This window comes from Choloepus didactylus, chromosome 2 (assembly GCF_015220235.1).
Source record: "Choloepus didactylus isolate mChoDid1 chromosome 2, mChoDid1.pri, whole genome shotgun sequence".
Taxonomy (NCBI): domain Eukaryota; kingdom Metazoa; phylum Chordata; class Mammalia; order Pilosa; family Megalonychidae; genus Choloepus; species Choloepus didactylus.
This window is the reverse complement of record NC_051308.1, coordinates 212,178,352-212,201,047: the sequence shown is the minus strand read 5'-3', so window position 1 is coordinate 212,201,047 and position 22,696 is coordinate 212,178,352. Positions and strand designations below refer to the sequence as shown.

The window sequence follows — 22,696 nt, the reverse complement described above, 5'->3', positions numbered from 1 at the left end:
CTAAGAAGAGAATGTTAGATTTTATGAAATATATTTTACTTATTTAGATGCAATTTTCAAAAATGCAAGATATATATTCTAATAGAACATGTGTAAGATGAAATACAAATTGTCAAAAACCTATTCAAATGGCACATTTCTTTTTGCTGATTGGAAAATAGCGCTGCTTGAATAAAGTTTCAGGAAAGAATGTACACATTGATTGCAAGGTACTCCCAATTTCAGAAATGTTAATTTTAAAGCAATATCTTATAGGGGAAATGTTACCTATTTATTGACATTATATAGAGTTATATATTGGCCAGAAAAGGGATTTTTATCAGTTGAGTCTAGTATTTTTATTCAAACCATCTGAGAGCCTGAAGCAGGCATCCTTTCCAAATCTCTAATGGGAGATGGTCTAGCCTTGCTCTACTTGCATACCACCAGTGATGAGAAGCTCACTGCCTGTGAAGGCATTCTTTTTCATTGTGGGACAGTTCTGATGGTCACATAGTTGGTCCTCAGCCCCTTACTACCTCTACAGGTCCCACTTCTGCCCTTGGAGCCAGGCAGGATTGTACTACTGCCCCTCTCCGTGTCCCTCTGAGCCAATATCCCCAGTTCCTCACTGCCCTTCACCATTCACAAATTAGATTCCGGTCTCTCCCTGTGCCCTCAAGAAAACAGCAAACAGAATTGAACCCAGCCCTCCAGTTCTCACCTCCTTCATCTTCAACCTCATACCTCCATACACACAGCCAGGGCTCACATTAATTTGGGGTGGGGTGGAGGGGGGTGCAGCCATCTTAACACTGGATTATAGTGACCCATCAGCCAAAATCCCCAAACCTTTTTCATGCACAATCTTTTCATTTTACATGCATCTTTATTCAATTTAGCCTACGGTTTCTTCCACTTCAGGTTTTTTTGAATGCTGGTTTGTACATTTAAAATACCAGCTCCTGCTTCTACTTTTGGGTCATCTGCAAATTGAATAAGCATACCCCCCATTTTTGACACATTTGTTGAATTGTGTCCTTAACCTAGGCAGCCAATGTACCTGGGACCTCAGTTTCCCCATGCAATAATTAAGAAGAGTGAAGAAATGACCTCTATTAACAGATCTCATGTACTACAGGAGCCCCTTGGAAACAATATGACATTTAATTCCTTGCATGAATTCTATGAGGGAAGTGTTGTTAGCATAATCCCTGTGGTGGTTTGAAACTATACGAACCCCAGAAAAACATGTTCTTAAATTTAATCCATTCCTGTGGGTGTGGACTCATTGTAAGCAGGACCTTTTGATGAGGTTACTTCAGTTCAGGTGTGACCCATCTCACTCTGGATGAGTCTTAATCCGTTTATAAATGGAATGAATACAGAACGGTAGAGAAAGCCACGGAAACAAGAAGCTGAAAGCAATGCAACCCAGAAGAGAAGGGAGAGAGCAGCAGACACCGCCATGTGCCTTCCCATGTGTCAGGGGAGCCAAGGATTGCCAGCAGCCAGTCTTCGGAAAGAAAGCATTGCCTTGATGATGCCTTGATTTTGACATTTTCCTGGCCTCAAACTGTAAGCTAATAAATTCCCATTGTTTAAGCCAACCCATTTCATGGCATCTGCTATGATACCAGCCTAGGAAATGAAAACAGTTCCCATTCTGCAGATGAGGAAAGCAAGGCTTTGCAGGATTTGAATCAAGTTCTGTCTGGCATTTAATCCCATGCTTTAAGCCTCAGTGACTCAGCCTCCCATAGACAGCAGGATCTTTGATAAGGCCTAAAACAGATCCTTTGGGGGATCACCAACAGAGACCTCCTTCTAAGCTGCTAAACAACACTTTTTGGGTACCCCTGCAAGGATTCCTATGTCCCATGTATGGTTCAGAGGCAGTGGAAAGCTGAAGGCTTAAGGGGACTTTCAGAAAGGACACTGGATGCCTCAGCCATGGCCTATATGAACAGCTGATCAAAGACAAATGATGATCAAAAACCAAGGGACCACTTCTTTTACCCCATGCCTTGACCCTGCTTCACAGCAGGGTGGAGAAAAACTTCAAGAATGACTGAAGTGAAGGTTTTGCTTGCTCAGAGGAATTCAGGGCTTGGAGTCAGAAGTTCAGATGGGTTGTGGTATATAAAGAAAGTGATGTCTCTTGCATGCCTAAGTTTGTAGCCTGGGAGTCAGACCCCTGCCCCTCGCCAAATGCCAGGTACTTAAGATGCATCACCTCATTCTGTACACTCAAAAGCCCTATAAAGTACACACTATTAACAGAGGTGGGTTTGTCATGGAGCTAATGAAGTTTAAGCTTTACAGCCCCTCACTTGCTGGGGCCCTTCCTAGATCTTTGCAGGGGAAGTGCTTAACTTTATATTTGTAATTTTTAAGGGGGCCCCCCAAGTTTCAGGCCTTACAAAACCTGCCCTTATTATTATCCCATTTTACACATCAAGAAAAATGTGGCACAGAGAGGTCAGGCAACTTAGTCAAGGTCAAAGGGCTAGCAGGTGGTGAAGTTAGGATTCAAACTCTTAAGCCCTTCAGATGAACCCCAAGAGTTTGAGGAGTCTCCCCAGGGGATGCATGTCTTTACATGCAGGAATCGCATCTGATTCTATTTTTATATTTTAATCAGTTAACAAATAAGTATTTATTGATTTTTTTAAATGGAAGAGTTTGAGAGACTATGAGTGCTTATGAAATGGAGATTCACAGTCACTCAGGCCTTTTATCATTTAGGGCTGACCACTGTCAACCACTGTGGTAGCTTTGCCTATTAAACAGTTTTAAATTACTTTTATTAGTAACAATACGTTTGTAGTCTATTCTCATAGGGCATCACTGGTTGAAGACAAAAAATTCCAAGAACACTGAAGTTGAAATACAAAATAATGGAGAAAAATTTTAATGAAAATATTTCTGCAAATTCCCCATATGTACACACTGCTTACACCTAATCATAGTTCTCACACATTATTTGATAAACGCTGTCAAGACCACCAAGGATCCTTCGGGATAATCAGTTGGGTCCCTATCTCATACCTTATACCAAAATTAATTGCAACGGATCAAAAAACTAGACATAAAAAAATGAAGCCATAAATGTATTAGAAAAAAATGGAAGAATTTGTGTAATAATCTAGGAATGGAGAAGGCCTTCCAAAGGATCACAGAAAATCCATCAAACCATAAAAGAAAATGAACTATTTGTCTACATAAAATTGGAAAGTTCTTCCTCGTTGAAAGAAAGGAAAGGAAAGAGATAAGAAATTCTTGTACAAAGTCAAACAACAATTGACTAACAGGAAAAGAAAATATTTTTAACTAATCACAAAGAGCTAATTTACTTATCTTTAAAGAGTTCCTACAAGTTAATCAGGGAAAAAGGCCCAAAAAATCAATAGAAAAATAGGCAAAGGATATAAACAGCTGATCACAAAGACAATACGAATCAGCCTTAAATATAAGAAAAATAACCCTCATCCACACTTATAAGTGAAATGCAAATTGGACCACAGTAAGATACCATTTTTGCCTTTCAGATTGACAAGGATTAAAATGTCTGATGGCCCACCGCGATGGCCAAGTTGTGGTGGCATAGCCATTTTCATCGAGTGTTGCTGGTGGGAAGGTAATAGTACCTTTTCTATGAAAAGGAATTTAGCAATACTTTTCTAGGGGAAAAGGCTCATATACCCTTTGATCCAGTGTGGTGGCTTGGAGCTATGAACCCCAGAAAGACATGTTCTTAAATGTAATTCCTTTGATGAGTTTCCTTCAGTTCAGGATGGGTTTTAATCCTCTTACTGGAAGCCTTATAGGAAAGGCCACAAAGGGAGAGAAAGCCACAGGGAGCACTCTGAAGTTGAAAGTCAACAGAACCCAGAAGACAGGGAGAAGAGGCCACCACGTGCATTGCCATCTGATGGGAAAGCCGAGGACCAAGGATCACTGGCAGCAAGCCCCGGAACGAAACAGTCTTCTGGGAGAAAGCATCGCCTTGATGATGCCTTGATTTTGGACTTCTCCTAGCCTCAAAACTGTGAACCAATAAATTCCTGTTGTTTAAGCCAACCCATTGCATGGTTTTTGCCTTAGCAGCCAGGAAACTAAAACATCCAGCAAAAAGAATTTATCCTACTACGTCTTTGCACAGGTACCAAGTGTTGACTGGACCGAGGTATACACTGCAGTACTGTTTCTAGTAGCTAAAGATAAGAAACAAATGTCTATCAGTCAAAAACTGCCTAAATAAATCATGGTACATCATTACACTGGAATATTTTTCAGCTTTTAACAGTAGTGAGGCAGTGTGACATGTACTGATTTGAATTATCTCAAAAGTTTGTTATTAAGAAAAGAGAGGTGCAATTGGTTGCATAGAGAGCCTCGTTTGTTTAAAAATAAAGAGAAACAAAGCAGAATATATGTGTGCAAATATTTGCTTGTAGATGCATAGATTCTGCTGACTTTAGTTGTTCCTAGAGAGCAGAACCACATCAAGGACCAGGGAAAAGAAGACTTTGCTTCTACTACAAATACATCTGTGCCTTTTGAACATTTTACATTGTTTATGTATAACCATTTCAAAAAAAAAATCTTACGTATAACATCAAGATGTCTCTAGTACTTCAAAACCCAACACTTTTTAGAGAAAATATAGCCATTTTAGCTTTTCATCTTTTGGAAATAACAGCTTTCATACCTGAAATGGGTTATTGGAGGAGATGATATCTTCTCTCTTATCTCTTCATTTAGAAAGAAAATGCAAAAATTGTTTTTAAAATAACTAAATAAATCACAAAAATGAAGCACAAAATGCAAGAGTTCTAAACCCCATCTACTGAAAGTACATCTATTTTTTAATTCATGGCATGTAGTTAAATTTCAATCTATAATAATAATTTCCATATACATACAGTCCCCAAAACAAGCCTGACAAATTATTTTTAACTCATTTGTCCCTAAACCTTGGTTTTCCTCATAAAATTAATTTAAATTATATTTAACAGTAGTCACCATTTAGTAAGTAGAAAAGGATCAAAAGTCACCTTTAAAAATAATGAATCATTAAATATTGCATTAAATACAGACTGGTCTAAAACAAAACAACTGTTCTCAAAATATTTTATCTTGCAAAAATGAAGAAATTATTTTTTTATTCATAAAAGTGTTTGCAAGGTCATCAATTGCTGTGAAAAGGATTTGAGCGTTCAAAAATATTGAGAAATGCAGCCTACGCTCACCATGTATGGTTGTGCAAGCCGTGAACTGCACAACTCCCGGGGGCGCCATTCAGATCATAATCCAAATTGTGCAGTGCACCATCTGTGAAGCTATACATACCAACCCTGAGCTGCTGGAATGTTGGGGAGCCATAGAAGTTTTGGGGATAGGGTTGGGGAGGTGTCAAAGATGGGGTGAAATGGATTGTGAAGCCAGAATCTCATGCACATGTCCTCCCTTTTGGAGGCTCTGGCAACAGAATTATCCGAAGCATTCGCTGAGCATTGTAGCTTTTGTTTTCTTAAGGTTGGGGGAAGGAATCCATTTGCCAGAGCCCACAAACATTTCCTTAGCCCTAGGCATTTCCAGAAAGTCCTCTTTAATCACTCAGCAGTTAAAAAGGCAGACCAGAAGTAGGGAGCCCACCATGCCCCTAATCTTTCCTCCGACCCTAATGGAGGCAGAGGTAGCTGACTCCAGGCGTGGGCTAGAGGGGGCCAAACTCTAAATGATATCCAGGATATATGGGCTCTGGGGCCAGTTCTACCACTACCTTGCTGTGTGGCAAATCTTTGAGCCTCTCTGGGCTTCTGCCTCCCTATTTACACATTGAAGAGAGTTACTGCTGTTCCTTCCAACTCTTGGAAAACAGAGAGGAGAGAGAAAAAAGTGTAGTGATGATTTCACTGGGAATGCCCAGAAATTCAAGCATTCCAATTATTACCATTGAGCATCAAGAATTGGACTGAGAGTCAGGAGCCCCTGCTAAGCAGCTATAAGACCGTGGGCAAGTCTCATGATCTCTCTGGGCGTTAGTTTTACCACGTGCCAGATGGCAAAGCTTGAACTAGATCAGCAGTTTGCTGACCTTTTTACCACAAAGTGTTTCTTTATTTCCAAACCATCCTACAGACCTCATATTTTGTAAGATTTTCTCTCCTAAATTATGTTTAAATAATCCTTATGTACTTAATAATTAATAAGTAATTATTGTTACCATTATAAAGGAAATTTTTGGTTGTTAGTGACAGAATTTATAGGTTTACATAACTGAAAAGTCTGGAATTAGGGATAACTTCAGGCAAGGCTTGATCCAGCAGCTGCACCAAGAACCTGCCAGTTTCTTGGCTCTACCTCCTTTTCTGTGACACAAGACAGCTGCCAGAAGCTCCTGGCACTACTTGCTTTCCTCATTTGTGATTAGCAAGAAAACAAAGAGTTTGCTTCCTAGTTAGCTCAAAGAAAAGAGCCAGAATTGAAACTCATTAACTCTGTTTGACTTGATTTGGGTCATGTGCCTTCTCCTAACCAATTACTATGAGCCGGAGAATGAGATATCCTGATTTCCTTAAGCCAATTAGGCCCCACCTCTGGAATGGGGTCATTTCTACCCAGATCACATGGCTGGAAATTCCCAGTCTTGTTAGGAAGATAGAGTTGGGCAAAGGGTGCTGGAGAGACAACCAGCAAATCAACTATGGCACATTTATTAGCCAGTGATACTCCTAACTGCCCTTCAGAACTTCTGGCAGCATGTGAGCTGCACATCAGTGAGCTCCAGGGTCTTACAAGGTGTTCACTGTGACCACCCATCACGGCATGACCACACTGACCACATGAGATGTCATCCCAGCCCCTCACAAACACGTGATTCTGGGGTTAAACCTGGCCTACTTGCAAGGTCATCTGCATTCAACTTCTACTTCTCCACTCCCTGAATCTCCATAGATGGCTCAATTGAGCTTGGACCTCAAAACTCCCTTCTACCTCTGAATTCTCAGGTCTATGACCGTCCCTTTCAGATACAGGAGACATTCATGAGCTGGATTTGGCAAAGAGGATGCAAGAGAGACATACTCGGCAAAACAGCCCAAACCACCCCAGCTCTCTCATGCATTGACTCACCAAGCATTTATCCATGCCAGGTGCTGTGCCAGGAGCACCGTGCAGAGTCTCCCAGAGTCCTAGTTGGGTGGGGAGACGACAGTCATCCCCTCACATCCTTATAGTTCAGTGTGGACAGGTCAATGAGGAAGGCAGCAGGAACCCTGGGGACAAGGCAGACCCCTCCATCCTACCAGATCAGAAGGGAGGCGTGCCCACCCCAGCTCAGTCCCCAAGTCTCCAGAACCCGAGTCCTCTAGCAACTTCTAGTATATCACCAAAGCCATGTCCTCAGATTAGGGAGTGTCAATCCCATACTGGGAACCCAAGCCCTCTTCACATCCTCAGAGCTGTGCAGAATTCTCTCTGGCCCCTTCGCTGAAGTGGCTTTGTCTCCCTAGCTATAAAACAAAGGGATGGGGCTAAGCCATCTCTACAGGGCTTTCCAGCTCTAACTGTCTGGAATACTAGCATTCAAGGGAGCAGGGGAAGCTGGGGGGAAATGGAGGCTGAGGGAGGAGGGGAGGCAGGAGGGGCACCTGGCCTGGGTCCCCTAGACAATAAAGCCCCAAATTTAGACTTTGAATGTTAATTCCAAATGGGATCACACTCAGTCACAGGATATATTCACAACAAGAGGCCCAAACAAAGACATTTGGCCCCAATACTGAACCACACCACCTGTACGGCCCATGAAATTGTAAATACATGTATATGATTTTTCAAATAAACTTTTATTCTGGAATAATTTTAGATTTACAGAACAGTTCCAATGACAGTACAGAGAGTTCCCATAAACCCCACACCCACTTTCATTTTCCCCTAATGTTATCATCTTACATCACTGTGGTATATTTGTCAAAACTAAAAAAAAAACAATATTGGTACATTACTGTTAACTCCAGAGTTTATTTGGATTTTATCAGTTTTTCCATTGTACTTACTTTCTGTTCCAGGATCCAACCCAGGTTACCATGTCGCATTTAGCCAGCGTGGCTCCACAGCTCCTCTGGTCTGTGACCCTTTTCATCTTTCCTTATTTTTCAAGGGTTTTGTAAAGAATAGCTCAGAAACAAGATACCCCTCTCATCATATCCAATTAGGGGACCCGTGATATCTGCATGACTGATGTTGATCTTGATCACTTGGTTAAGGTGGTGTCTGCCAGATTCCTCCACCGTAAAGAGACTATTTTCTCCCATCCCCTGCTCTATTATTTAGAAGCAAGTCACTAAGTACAGCCTACACTAAAGGGGAGGAGGGGGACTTAAGCTCCACCTCCTAGATGGGGGAGCTTCTATGTATATTCCGTAGAATTCTTCTGTAAGGAAGAGTTGTCCCTTCTCCTTAATTTATTTATTTATTCAATAATTTATATCCGTATGGACTCATGGATATTTATTTTACACCTTGGGTTATAACACAATACTACATTATTTTTTTTTGCTCTGTTGGCTCCAGCTTTGACCATTGAGAGCTCTTTTGGTTCCTGTGGCCTCTTCAACAAGCCCCATCCTTTTGCGTCTAAGCACTTCCTTATTCTCTGGAACTATAAAATGCTCCAGGGCACATCTTTCCCCTGCCCCAGCCCTAGAATCAGCCATTTCTTCAAGGAAATCACATATTTTAAAGCAAATCCTCCAATTAGACTGTCAATAGTCCAAATATATTGTGCTGCAGTTGATGAAAAGAGTTAATTTGTTCAATTATGATTTCAAACATACCTTGATTTTTCTAGCCCTGCATTGACAAACATTTTTAAAATATTTCAGGAGCCTCAAAACAAAGGAGGGGCCTGGTCCTACGTCTGCTTCCAAGAAGCCTTGTTGAATGTGACCATCGCCTCCAGTGCCACTTTGTGAAGGCACAGGGCAGCTGACCCACCCTTTCCATCCCTGCCCTGGGCTGCCCAAAGAGCAAGTGGAGGCAAAGGTGATTCCAGAGGCCCTTCCCTCTCCAGCCTCCCACCTCCTGCAGGGAGTTTCCAGTCCTGGAGTTCTTCAGACCTCGCCCAGGCTGGCCAGGTATGGGGCAGGTGGCAGAAGGGCAGGTAGCTCCAGGAAGGAAGTTGGCAACCCTGCCGTTGGCAACAGGCAGGAAAGAGGGGGAGGTGCATCATTAGACTTCAGAGGGTTCCGGGGGACTGGGGTCAAGGTTAGCAAAATCCAGCTGAAGTAGAGCAAGGGTTTCCCAGAGCAGCTCTGGGTGCTGCAGATGACAGCCAGCTTCTCTGGAAGGAGCTGCTTTCCTGAGCCGGAAGAGAGCGAGACTGTGGCTCCCTCTGGGAGGGCAGGGAGTTGTGTGATTCACGGCAGGCCTCGTGGAGGCAGTGACATCATCAAAAAGATGAATGGAGTTGGCCAAGCAGGCAGCAGTAGGGAGGAAAGGAGGGGAGGGCACTCAGAGCAGAGGAAAAAGCATATGCAAAGGCACAGAAGCGTCTGCCAGGCATTTGGTAAAGTACCTGCCACTTACTGACCACCCTATAAATGTGAGGTATTGTTACTGCGGTTGATTAATCATGATTACTATTAACCTGAACACGTTACTTTACCATCGACAAGGTAGTTACTACAATGAATACAGGCTCAATGTCACTGAGCTCTTCTCCTCCTCTATAGGAGGCTGTTGTGCGTATTAGACATACAGAGTGTCCAGAGCCCCACTGGAGTGGCTGTGATGCGTGGGAGGTGCCCACCATTGCCAGTGGGCTAGCATATGGTAGGGGGCTTGTGTCCCCTCTCAATTCAGCCTTCCAGGCACAGAGGGGGCACAGAGGAAGGGACACTTGGCCGTCTTCAAAGTTGATCAGGCAACAAAACAGGGACTGGGCTAGGCCAGGTCAGGCCAGCCTAAAGGAACAGCCTCAGGACCTGGTTAGAAATGCACATTGTGTCCTCTCTGGGGTCTCCCATAGCCTCCTGGAACCAGCAGGTGTAGACCTGGAGACAGCTTGCCTTGGAGACAGCTGTGAGAATTGCAGCTCCACTAGCTCCATGACCGTGGGCAAGTCTCTTCACTTTTCTGAATCTCTGAGCCTCAGTTTCCTCAACTCTACAAGTCCATTAAGACACATACAAGAATATCTCTTTGTGATAGCAACAAAACAAAACAAAACAAACAAAAAACTAGAAATGACCCAAACATCCAACAGCAGGAGAATGGATAGTCATAAAATGGAATATTATTCAGTAGTAAAATAAATGAATTGCAGCTACATAGAAAACAAGAGATGGATTCTTAAAAAATACAATGTGTGACAAAAAGAAGTCACAAAACTATAGAATGATTCCATTTATATAAGCAAAACAAAACAATATATTATTTAGGAAGCCATACAAAGCTGGTAAAACTAAAAGAAAACCAAGGGTATGATTAGTAAAATTAAAACAAAATTAAGGAAAGCAGTCAGTTCTTCAGGATGCGGGAGGAGGTTGAATTGGTGGGGGTGGGGGGTGGGAGACCCAGAGGACCTCAGAGGTACTGGTTCTGGTCTATTTTTTTTTTAAGTTAGGTGATGAATACACAGACGTTTTATTATTACTGTAATTCCTTAATCTGTACATATATAGTTGTAATATGGTGCCTTTTACAATAAAAACAAAACTTGACTGCAATACTAATGCATACTTCATAGGATACATGCCTACGATAAGGCAGAGATGCATGGAAAGTACTGGCACACAGTAAGAATTCAGTTTTGAGTGCTCTGGCTCTCTGGGTCTCAGTTGTCCCATGTGCAAAGTGAGCTGATAGCACTGCAGAAGCTTTATCCTCTAGCTTGTGTGTTCACACACACACAAACACACACACACACACAGGAAGCCTCTTGAGGGCAGTTGCCAGACCCTACCCACCCACTTAGAGAGTCTCCTCTCTGTCCCAGGTCACTGGTGGTTAAAAAAGTGGCTGAGGTGGCAACTGGTTTACTGGAATAGAAACTTCTGATCGCGTGGGGTTCAATGTTTTTCTAGCAGGGGCAATTTAGCCTTTACTGAATTTGTCCTCTCATCAGTAAAATGATCATAATAACATCTACCTCCCTCATCTAAGCCCATGGGTGGATACTGTAAAGTGCTGTGCTCTTTATGTGAGGGGTCGTGACCAATAGACCCGGGGACCTAAAAGCATCCCCAGGAGGTGATTGGTATTGCCTCCAGTGTGTGTGTGTGTGTGGGGGGGGGGGGGTCTGAGTTTTGTAGCTAGTGGAAAATAACAATCTTCTGTGACATGGTGTAAATGCACCTATCTTTGCTGGTTTTCCGCTTCAGTTCTCGTGTATCTGCTGGTTGTGCCTGCCTTTCTAAACCGGTACTTAATTCAGAAAAAGTCTACCTAGCCTGGGTGTGGCTCCACCTCTGTGTACCTGCTTCAGTCAGGGTGTATCTGTGGAGTGTTCCCGTCTCAATCTGAAAAGTGCCTGTCAGGGTGTACCGGTTTTAATAACTATGCACTTATCTCCAATAATGCGGGGACCTACCTGTGTATGTGATTCACTTAATATGTACCTGGCTGTACTTTCGTCTATGGGAGCGTATCTGAGTACACTTCTCTCAGTCGAGCTGTGCCTGTCGAGTGTTTCTAGATCTGAACAGACGCGGCTGGACCCGTCTTTGTAACGCTGTACGCACCTGGGTCAGTCAGTACCTGACACTGCTGCGTGTACCTGGCTCGGCCGGTGCTTACCTTACGCCTGTGGGTCATGCACTCCTTCCCTCCCAGTCTCATCACCCCGGGGCACCGGGAAGGGGCTCCGTCCCAGAGCCTCCAGTTCCGCCTGCGTCCGCCGCGCCCGCCCGGGTCCCCACTGCCAACCCCGCGCTCGGCGCAATGGGCCGGCGGGGGCGGGGCCGGGCGGTCCGGGCGGGGCGGGGCGGGGCGGGGGGCGGAGCAGGAAGGGGCGGTGGCCGCTCCGCCCCCTCCCGCCCGCCTCCTCCCGCGACCGGCTCTCGCCTCCTTTGCCCCGCTTCCGCGTCACCGACCTTAACGCCACCTGCCCGCCCACCCGCTCCGTATAAAGGCGCCGCCGGCCGCGCCTCCGGGACTCGGCCCCATGGAGACGCCGCTGCCCGCGGCTGGCGCACGGCGCGGTGAGGCGCTCGCGGCGGGGAGGGGGGCGCGGGCCTTGGGGTCTGACCGGAGGGAGGGGCGCGGGGAGGGCTCGGGGTGGGTCCCATCGGAGGGGGAAGGGCGTGGGGCAGTCAACCCCCGGCTCGGGCTCGTCAGTGCTCAGGACCCCGTCCAACTTAGCCCAAGTTGGGGAAACCCTGGTTAGGGGACTCAGACCCGGGTTGGGGAGCCGAGCGAGCGCGGGTCTCCCGGCCGGGACAGCCTCCGCGTCACCGGAGGCCAACCAAAGTTTCCCAGCAACTTTTCTCCCCGGTGGGTCGCCCCGGAAACTTCCCCTCCGCGGGCCAGGGAGCGCGGCCGCGGGCCCTGCCGGCCCAGCGCAGTTGGCACCGAGCGCGGGGCGGGTGGGCGGAGGCGGAGGCCTCAGGGGAAGCCCCCGGCCTCCCAGCGCACTTCCAACCCCAGATTTCCCTCTGAAAGCCCCGCCCCGCAGCTGTGGGGGGCGCGGCGAGGTCCTCCGAGGCCCCCGCGGCCTTCTGTGTCCCTGGGTTGACGCGGGGGTGGGGTGGATTGGGAAGGTGGAGTTAGAATGCCTAAATTCACATCCTCGGGCCACCAGTTAACAGCTGTTTGGCCTTGAGCAATTTCTTAAGGTCTCTTTGCCTCAGTTTCCTCTTTCATATAATGGGAATGATAATCCGTATCCGGGAGAACTCCTGACAGTTGAAGAAGGGTCTGTCCGGCACTCCTGCTGGATGGTGGGTCGCAGGGGCAGGAGAGGTGGGAGCGAGCCTCCTTTCCCATCCCTGACCCTTGTGGTTGTCCTACAGGAGCTGGGACAGGTACCTTCCAGGAGCCTGAGCTATGAGTGCCCCCTGTGGAGAGAGGCCCATCCAGGCAGCCAACCCCACCATGAGTTTGTGGGAACATGGGGACAGCCACAGCTGGCAGGGAACCCCCGAACCAGCCCAGGATCCCCCCGTTGAAGAGGCATCAGCTGTGGAACTGCAGATGAAGGTGGATTTCTTCAGGAAGCTGGGCTACTCTTCTGCTGAGATCCACAGCGTTCTGCAGAAGCTAGGGGTCCATGCGGACACCAACACGGTGCTGGGCGAGCTGGTGAAACACGGGTCAGCTGCCGAGCGGGAGCGCCAGGCCCTGCCAGACCCCTGCCCCCAGGTCCCTCTGATCCCACGGGGCGGGGGTACTGCCAAGGCTCCCACTCTGGAGACCTCGCCCCCTGAGGAGGAAAAGGATGGCAGCGACTTGAGGCCCGTGGTCATTGACGGGAGCAACGTGGCCATGAGGTAAGTGTCGCTTCTGTGACCAAGACTCATGGCCAGTAGCCAGATGAGGTGGCCACATGTCCCTGGGAGAGCAGCCTTCAAGGAGGGGTTGACGGCTTTTTGAACACTGGTCTGAGGCCCTGCCTTGTGCCGGTGAGCTCCCTTAGTCTTCACTTAATCCTCCCAGTTTCTTGAAGTGGGTTCGTTAGGAATGTTGAATGGAGGCACAACGGCTTTGCCCACAGTCCCACACTACTGCCAAGTGGTAGAGTGAGGATTTGAACCCAGGTCATTCTGTCTCCAGAGGTCACCTGGTGCTACAGGTCTCTCCCTGAGTGCCACCACTCCCAGTCTCAGTGCCACCCCTGTAATGTGAGGCAGTATCCTCTAATGGATTAAACTGTGGCTCCAGCCCTAGGTTGCCTGGGTTTGAATCCCAGCTCATTCGTGTAGGAACCAGCCCCATAACCTGCCCAAGCCTTCTCTCCTCTGTAAGAGAACAGCACTACCCGCCTCTCAGGTGGCTGCTGAGAGAGCAGTGACAGAGCCTGGCGACTTGTAAGCTCTCAGTGAGCCGTGGGAGTTGCTGTTGTTATTTGGGGGCTGGGGCTTCTGGGACCTCCTTGTCCCAGACCTGGGCTCCCTTGTAAGCAGGCCCAGCTGCTGGGGCCTTCGTGGCTGTGAGTGGGAGTGACCCTCGAGGCCAGATCTGACTCTGTCACTGGGTGAGTGGTCTGCTGCTCTGGCTTCAAATGAGCTGTGACTTGGGTCCCTCTGGTTCAGCTGGAGCCACCTGGGCTGGCCTAGGCTCTATGGAGTGCCCCTGGCCAGCACCAGGACTCAGCCCCACTAACTCCCAGGGCCCCCCACCGCACCCAGCTGACACAGGCTCTCACAGGGAGCAGGCTGGGGTAGGGGAGAGGGCGAGGCACGGCTGGCCCCAGGGAGCCCAGACTTCTCTCCCTTTGCTCCAGGCCCCGCCCTCTGGCCCTGCTTTCTCCCAGTTCCTTTCCAGGCGTGAGTCAGGGCTGGGTGGATCTCTCACAAGGAAAAGTTCCTGTTGGGGTGGATTGGGAGACCCCAGACCCAGGGGTGGGGGGGTGGGAGAAGGCTCCTTCCCTGGCTGCCCTGAGGGATCTCCCAGGTGGGCTGTCTGAGGCGGGCGTGACGTCAGCCTCTGCCCCCGGGAGCACTGGGCCCCTCCCACTCCCAGCCCAGCTGGGGCAAGTCTGCTTTCCGGCTGCTCCTGGCCTCGGCCCTGCCCACTTGCTGGTGAGTCCTCCTCTTACTGACACCCACTTGAGTTTTCTCGTCTCTGAAATGGGCTGAACCTGGGAGACAGGTTGAGAAAAACTGGCTCCGATATGCCAGGGGGCAGTTGGTCACAGCCTGTGCTTTGAGAGCTCCCTTTGGTCTCTTTTCAGGCTCCAGCAGTGGGTGCCTGGCCACGGAGCTGGGGCAGGTCTGTCTCCTTCCTTTGAGGGGTTGGGCTGGGAGCAGCTGAGCCCTTGAGGCCGCCATGGCCATGTGCTGTGTGTGTTTGTATCCCGGCAGAAGGAGGAGGGGCCTGGGAGGGAGGGGGGGGGGTAAAGTGGGGGGTGCAGAGGAACAGGTGCCCCAGGAGGCAGAGCCGCCCAAGAGGTAGAGGGTAGAGCCGCCGGGGGTTTCTAAGCTGGGGCCGTGGCAGGAGGGGAATTCCAGCCTCAAACTTCCTGTCTCAGCTGCTTCTTGGTTCTTGCCCTGCTGCCCCCTCCCCCTCAAGGGCAGGCAGGCGGGCCAGCCCCCACTATATGCAAATCGTGGGGAAATTCACCTTCTGTTTCCTTCTAAGGGAATTTTTCTCCACTTGCCGGGCCTAGCCAGGGCAGCTCTTTCCTCTCACCTGGAGATCCTGGGCCTGCTTTCTGCCCTGGGGCTGGAGTCTCCCGCACGCTCACATCAGCGTCTGCATTAGCCAGGACGGGGGTCCTGACTTTCTGGGCCAGCAGGACTGCTGTGGGGTGGGAGGGTGTGTGGCTTTCCTCTGCCAGCAGGGCTTCCTCTACCCCTAGGTGAGAGGGACTGAAGTTAAGCTCCAGGCCTAGGAGGATGGTGTCTGGGCTCGACTTGAGAGTAGGGCTCTGCAAAAGTTACAGGTTGATAAAACTTTTTAGTATCGGTAAGGGTAACAAGATACAGGTAAACTCATATACTGCTGCTGGAAGAATAAATTGGTTGAATCTCTTTGGGAGGAAATGTGGCAGGATTTATAAACGTATATAATTTTCATATCCTTGACTCAGTATTTCTCCTTCTAGGAATGTATCCTATAAAGAAAGTATACTTACAAAGATATTCTCTGGAGCATTGTTTGTTATAGCAAAGAAAAAAAAAATCACTCTAGCTAAACAATATCCAGCCATAGGGTGCTAGTCGAATAAATTATGACAATTCTATACAGTGGAATGTTTTTGCAGCTTTTAAAAATGAAGTAAATCTATGTTATCTATATCATCTATATACATATATGGATCTATATGAAAAATATGCATTAAAATCTGTTGAAAGTTTGCAGAAAAAATTTTTCTTGGGTGAGGGAGTATGAGTTAGGGAGAAGTGAAACTTTTTAGGCTCTTCTGTAGTTTGTTATTTTTTAAAACCAGGTGCATGGATTACTTCTATGTAAAAAAAGTCTTGGAGAAAGCCTATCCTATAAATAAATAAAAATTCAGGAACTCGCCACCCCCCCCAAAAAAAAAAAAAAAGTAGGGCTCTGACTACCTGCTGAGGGAATACTCCGGAGGCTGGTGCTGCTGAGAACAGACTTGTCCCCAGCCAAGGTTTGTGGTGCCCGGAGGCAGTACACTGCCCCGGAAGCCCTGGCATCCCATTCCATCCCAAGGCTTGAAGACGGTGGCCCAGGACGAGGTATTTGTGTGTACATGCATGTGTACAGAGGGAGGCAGGTAGGTGCATGTGCGGCCTGCACACCTGAGATGGGGAGGGGGAGCCAGGCCAGACAGCCCAGAGGGAGACAGAGCAGAAGGCCTCGGGAAGAGGTCCTGGGATGGGGGAAGCACTAGGTATTGTGAAGACACAGGCCAGGGACCTGCCCCATCCAGGCTTCTCAGAGGCTGTGGCACTGTACCTGGCTCCTGAAGGAGGAGCTGGAATTTGTGAGATGCCTCCTTTCTCCTGTTTCCAGCCTGCCCCTCTCTCTGGACACTTGTGCCCTGGTTCACACTCAAGTTTGGGAGCTCTTTTCTTCCAAATAAATTCCAGGTTTTGCTGTCAGGAACAGAAGGGCCACCCAGTGGCCCCAGGTTTGGGTTTAAGTATCTTTCTTACCACCAGCCGGGTGACAGGTTGGTTTCCTTCACTGTGACAGTCCTTGTAAGGGTGAGACAAGGAGGTTTGTGATGTGCCCAGCCGCCGGTGGATGCTCAGTGCCCGTTAACTCCCTGCTCCTTCCCCAGGTGCGGGGTTTGTACCTGGAAGGGCACCTGCCTGGGCAGCAGCAGGTGTAGTGCATCTCTGCCCCACCTCCCCTGCAGTCCTGGCAACTGAGTTACCCTCCCTGGACTATAGTTTTCTCATCTGAAACAAGGGGAAAGAGGCTGATAATCGCACCCTCCTCATAGGCTTGTTGGAGACTAAATATTAAGCACTCAGAACAGGGCCTGGCTCCAGCTCTCTGTAAATGTTAACTTTTATTAAAAGTGGGGCTGACAGCCAGGGAAGAGCTGCTTCCTGACGGCTGGACTCTGCCTCCCTTACAATTTACCAAGACCTTCAGACCCTGGAGCCCCCATCTCACCCCCCACACCCCCCAAACGGCCTCGGTGCCCTGCCTTCCTCTCTAACTTCTCTTGGGGCTCCAGCTATCACCCCCCTGAAGCGGCTCACAGGATGTGGTCGGTCATGGACTTGCCTCTTTTGCGTAACGTTTATTCTTTTATTTGCCAAATAGGAGTCTGAGTTATTCACCGAGGGGGGCAGTGAGGGGCTGGGGAGGGAGCCCAGCTGGCCCCCTTGAGCTCCAGCCTGCCCAGGGACCCTTCCATACCACCCAGTGTTTCCAGGAAGCCCCAAGCCTCCCTGTTCTCCTCTCACCCTCAACTCCCAGGAAATCTAGGTTGGAAACTCCACTTTGCTGGACTGTTTCACCTCAAGCAAACAGGAAGCCTTTCCCACTGACACTGGCCCTTTCTAAGGAAGATGCAGACCCGTTTTTTCAGATAGAGGAAGTGAGAACCAGAGCAGCCTACGAGTCCCGCATGGCTGTCTGCTGGAACCTGCCAGATATGGAAAGGGGGAGGTGGTGGGCAGCAGACCAAGGCGGCAGGGGGGCGGACGCCTCCTCTCCCAGCTTCCCTGTTTCCTTACTAACAGACTCTCCCCCCCCCTCAATTGCCCTCTACCCCATGTCTTCCTGAACCAGCCCTCCCACCCCCACCCACCTCGGTCTCCGCCTCCTCGCGAGGGCTAAGGAGAACACCCTACCACTGGTGTAGGCATTTGGGGGAATTGGCAGTCTTGAGAGGAAAAGCAGTGTCCTTTCACTTTCAAAGTGAGATGCCCCAAAGCGCCTCCTGCACTCTGTCACTTCCTGTCCCGTGTTTAAGGTTGGAATCACTGGCCCCTTCCCCTTGGCCTGAGGACTGAACTTTAATCTGGAACAATCCGGTTTCTCTTCGGTCTGGCAGCTCGGGTGCTTCCCCCGCCCCCACTCGGCGGCACTGCCGGCAAGCGCGAGGGGTGAGGTGGTGACTCAGGCCGGGCGCCCGTGTCCCCGTGGTCCCAGCAGCTTCCCAGGGTGGGGCAGGAACCAGAACTCTCCGGGCGCCTTTCCCCCACCCCCAGGTGTGGTGCAAGTGGCCTGACCCTCCCCCCTCCGTGGGGAGCGGGTGCTGCCAGATTCCTGGGTGTTTCCTCACTTTCAGGAGATGGAACCTCAGGGAAAGTCCCTGCCAAGGCCATCCCAGGCGCTGTGGGAACCAGCCGGGCACCAGGGCAAGGAAGGGAGGCCATGGGGGCTCCACAGCCAGAGCATGGTGGGCTGAGCCTGCTGCTTCCTCAGCAACAGGGCAGGCCTGGGCGGCAGAGGGCTGGCCACCCTGGCGAGCTGACCCTGTCTCTCCTCTCCCTCCAGCCACGGCAACAAGGAGGTCTTCTCGTGCCAGGGCATCCTGCTGGCCGTGAACTGGTTTCTGGAGCGGGGCCACACGGACATCACAGTATTTGTGCCCTCCTGGAGGAAGGAGCAGCCTCGGCCCGACGTGCCCATCACAGGTGAGTGGTACCTCTGGAGATGGCATGGCCTCACACTGCCCCAGGAGCCCTGGTTGTCCCCAGGAGAGACCCTTCGGGTGTGACTGGCAACTTCTAGATCTCAGCTTTTCTGTCCTCAGCAACCTGCCTTCTGCCTCCAAACACTGGGCCAGCCTCGTCCTCCGGGTGGGTCACTCCCTCAGCCTGCCCAGTGGCCGAGAGGCAGGGTAGCACCGTGGCTAAGCCTCTGGGTTCTGGGCCAAGACTGCCAGGGTTTGAATCCTGGCTCTGTCCCTTTCTGGCTCTGTGACCCTGGGCGAATGATTGAGCCACTTGCTCCTCATTTGTTAAATGAGAAAGAACAGGGTTGTGGCGAGGATTACATGAGTTAATCCTTAGGCTAAGTGCTTAGCAGAGAGCTTGGCACAGATGTCAGCTGTTGGCATTGTTCTTAGAACAAGGACCCCCGACCTTTGGAAGTAAAGACAGTTCTGGGGCAAGTAGACTGGGACCGCTGGCTCCAGAACACATGGCCCCTGCCTATTGGGGTCTGCTTGCCTCTTCTAGGCTAGGCAGGGGACAGAACCAAGGCACTTCTGCCACCCCCCAGTTCAACCTGGGGTTCCTTCACAGACTCCTCTAGGACAGGCTGGGGAAAAGCAGCAGCCCAGACCACGTCTGGCTTGAACAGATCTGATGTCCAGTAGGGGAAAAGGAGAAGGCCCAGCTCTGTCCTTAGGAGCCATTCTGGGTGGCAGGTGCAGCCCTGCCAGAGAGGCTCTGGGTTTTCGGTCAGCCGAAAACCCTGCAGGCCTCACCCCGGAGCCCAGGCTGAGCACTGACCCTCCATCCCCCACGCCCTCCCCAGACCAGCACATCCTGCGGGAGCTGGAGAAGAAGAAAATCCTGGTATTCACACCATCGCGGCGAGTGGGTGGCAAGCGGGTGGTGTGCTATGACGACCGCTTCATCGTGAAGCTGGCCTTCGAGTCCGACGGGGTTGTGGTCTCCAACGACACGTACCGGGACCTCCAGAGCGAGCGGCTGGAGTGGAAGCGCTTCATCGAGGAGCGGCTGCTCATGTACTCCTTTGTCAACGACAAGTATGTCCCCACCCAGGGGGCCTGGATGGGCCTCTGTGGCCCAAAGGGGAACCAAATATGTCCTCTGGCCATGGGGGCAGCGGCCTCGGATACGAGTGAGATGAGCATCTCACCGGCCAAGAGGGATCAGGGTGGGACCAGGCTGGGCAGGATGCTGTGTAACCTGCAAGCTGGAGCAGTGGTATTCGTGATAGGATGTGGCCCGTGGCACCCAGACAGCCAGAGGCCAGCGGGGCCATGGACGCAGGCTCTGGATTCGGGTGTTCAGGGTGCCGGCTTCCCAGAGCTCCCAGCATGAGGGTTGCCCTAAAGATGCCCAAGGGCTGTGGCCTTCCAGACTGGGGGATCCTCCTCTCCTACCTTGGGGGCATCCCACCAAGAGCTTGGAACAGTTCTGGGGTGTCCTGGAGGGCAGGCACCAGTTTTAGGAGCTGCTCTCATATTCTGCCTGCTGAGCACTGTTTCAGCAATTGGAAGTGCTCTGTGTGTCTCCCACCTCCTGAGAGCTGTGTTCTCCCTCTGCAGGTTCATGCCCCCTGATGACCCCTTGGGCCGGCATGGGCCCAGCTTGGACAACTTCCTGCGTAAGAAGCCACTCGCCTCCGAGCACAGGAAGCAGCCCTGCCCATATGGTAAGAGGCCCAGTCCTACCCTCCATAGCCCTCCTCAATCCTCCCCTTCCCTCTCCCCTAAGTCTGCCTGTGCCCTGCGTTCTTCTTGGGACCACCCCCAACCCCAAGTTTCCCATGCTAACCCCATCCCCGCCTGCCTCTGGTTCTGGAGCTCCCCTGCTGAGAGTCCTCCTTATCTCCTCATCCAGGAAGGAAATGCACCTATGGCATCAAGTGCCGATTCTTCCACCCGGAGCGGCCAAGCCGCCCCCAGCGTTCCGTGGCTGATGAGCTCCGTGCCAACGCCCGTCTCTCGCCCCCCAGGGCCCCGGGCAAGGACAAGAGCGGCCGACAGCCTTCATCTTCACCTCAGCCTGGCTCTCTGCCTACTGAGGGTGAGCCGTGCGGCCTGGAGGGGAAGAACCTGGGGGCCCGGGCGTCCCCAGGACCCCGCCAGGAAGGTCTGACACAGACCTTTGCCCCTGCAGGCAAGAGCCTCGCGTCCAGCAGTGGCAGCTTCGGGCCCACAGACTGGTTCCCCCAGCCCCTGGACTCGCTGCCATACGCCTCCCAGGACTGCCTGGACTCGGGCATTGGCTCCCTGGAGAGCCAGATGTCCGAACTGTGGGGGGTTCGGGGAGGAGGCCCTGGCGAGCCGGGCCCACCTCGGGGCCCGTACGCCAGTTATGGCCCCTATGGCTCTGAGCTCCCAGCCACTCCGGCCTTTTCTGCCTTTGGACAGGCTCTGGGTGCTGGTCACTTTAGCGTCCCTGCTGAGTATGTGCCCCCGCCCCCCGCCTATCCACCTCGAGATTACTGGTCGGAGCCGTACCAGCTGCCCCCACCCACCCCGGTCCTCCAGGAGACCCACGTGCAAAGCCCAGGGGCTGACCGGGGCCCATGGGGTGGGGCAGGCAGCCTCACCAAGGAGCGGGCCAGTGTGTACACCAAGCTGTGCGGCGTCTTCCCCCCACACCTGGTGGAGGCTGTGATGGGGCACTACCCGCAGCTCCTGGACCCCCAGAAGCTGGCTGCCAAGATCCTCTCCTACAAGTCCCAGCACCTCAGCGGGTAGCTGGCCCTGGCACACACAAGGGCAGCACCTGCAGCCTCCGAGAGCCGCCAGGCTGGCTTTGGGCCGTTGAGCAGCCCTTTCCCAACCCCGAGGCCCACACTGGCTGCTGGGCAGAGGGAGAATTAAAGTACAGAAGGGAGCCCACAAACCAAAGATACTGTAGGATTGGTTCTGGCCCACGTGGCATCTCTTTCAAGTCTGCCAAGTAGGTCAGGAGCGATCACCTTGTTGATACACATTGTATCTCTGTAGTTTTAAGGAGACGCTGCCGGTAACGGCTGTCGGTCTGTGGCTGAGGCCCAAACCCTCTTTTCTCTCGGAGGACGGGGAGGGAGGCAGGGGAGCAGAGACCTGAGCTGGGAGCCCTGTGCATGGCCCCCCACCTCCGCCCCGTCCCTGGGATGCCAGCCTTGGCTGGCCAGTTGGGCACCATGTGCCTGCCCTCCAAGGGCCCCTCCTCTAAGCCAATGAGGCCTCATCTGTGCTCTTGCCGGGCCCGAGGCTTCATGTTAGTAAGCAAAATGCTTCTTAATAACCCACCTCCTGCCCCACTCTGCCTACCCCATTGCCCCTGTTGGGGGTGAAGACTCCTCCCTCTGTACTCAGTCATCTTGCCTTTGCCAGGGGTGGGCAGGCTGTGTGTATTTGTGTATACAGGTATATATTTTAATTAGAAAGTCTGTAACTCCTATAACACATCAATAAAGTAAAACATGAGACCTCTTGAGAAATGACCTCTTTATTGCACGTGGGGGGCTGAGCTGGCCTTTGGGTGATGGGAGCTCAGCAGGTGTGTGCCACCGGCCCGCCTTCATCCTGAGGCAAGCTGCTCCACGCTGGCTGGCTGACCTTTTCTCCAGAAGGAAGGTTTCAGAGTTTTACAGGAGTCCTGGGTCCCTGGGGGGCAGAAGCGTCTTTCTTGATCTTTGAGCTGGGCCTTGATAGTCGAGGAGGATGCTTGGAATCCTGTGGCTGGAGCCTGGTGAGGGGGTGGCAAGATGGCCCTTTGTGTGCTGTTGCAATTGCTGAGAACGGGAAACCACCTGGCTGGGAAGGCGGCTTCCGAGATTGCTTGGAGTGTGTGGGAGAGCCGTTGGGTACTCGGCTCTTGCCCATCCTCCCGATATTGCCATGCTCTAGACCCAGGTTTGGAGAGTGGGGTAGGGAGTGCTGGGCAGAAGCAACCTGGAGAGCAATGCCAGG

At 50.9% G+C, this 22,696-nt stretch overlaps 1 protein-coding gene across 2 annotated transcripts; it reads left to right on the top strand.

The window, feature by feature from the left end:
* The first annotated feature begins 12,064 nt into the window (after nucleotides 1-12,064).
* On the top strand, nucleotides 12,065-22,220 carry ZC3H12A (zinc finger CCCH-type containing 12A). 2 transcript variants are annotated; one of them, XM_037827693.1, is made up of 6 exons: nucleotides 12,065-12,188; nucleotides 12,999-13,475; nucleotides 18,586-18,725; nucleotides 19,573-19,807; nucleotides 20,333-20,439; nucleotides 20,628-22,220. In XM_037827693.1, the coding sequence occupies exons 2-6, from the start codon at nucleotides 13,033-13,035 to the stop codon at nucleotides 21,491-21,493; spliced, it is 1,791 nt and encodes a 596-aa protein (XP_037683621.1). In that variant the 5' UTR covers nucleotides 12,065-12,188; nucleotides 12,999-13,032; the 3' UTR covers nucleotides 21,494-22,220. The 2 variants fall into 2 exon arrangements, with proteins under 2 accessions (XP_037683621.1, XP_037683622.1); XM_037827694.1 differs by lacking the exon at nucleotides 12,999-13,475 and having other exon boundaries at nucleotides 12,149-12,188.
* Nucleotides 22,221-22,696: the final 476 nt, after the last annotated feature.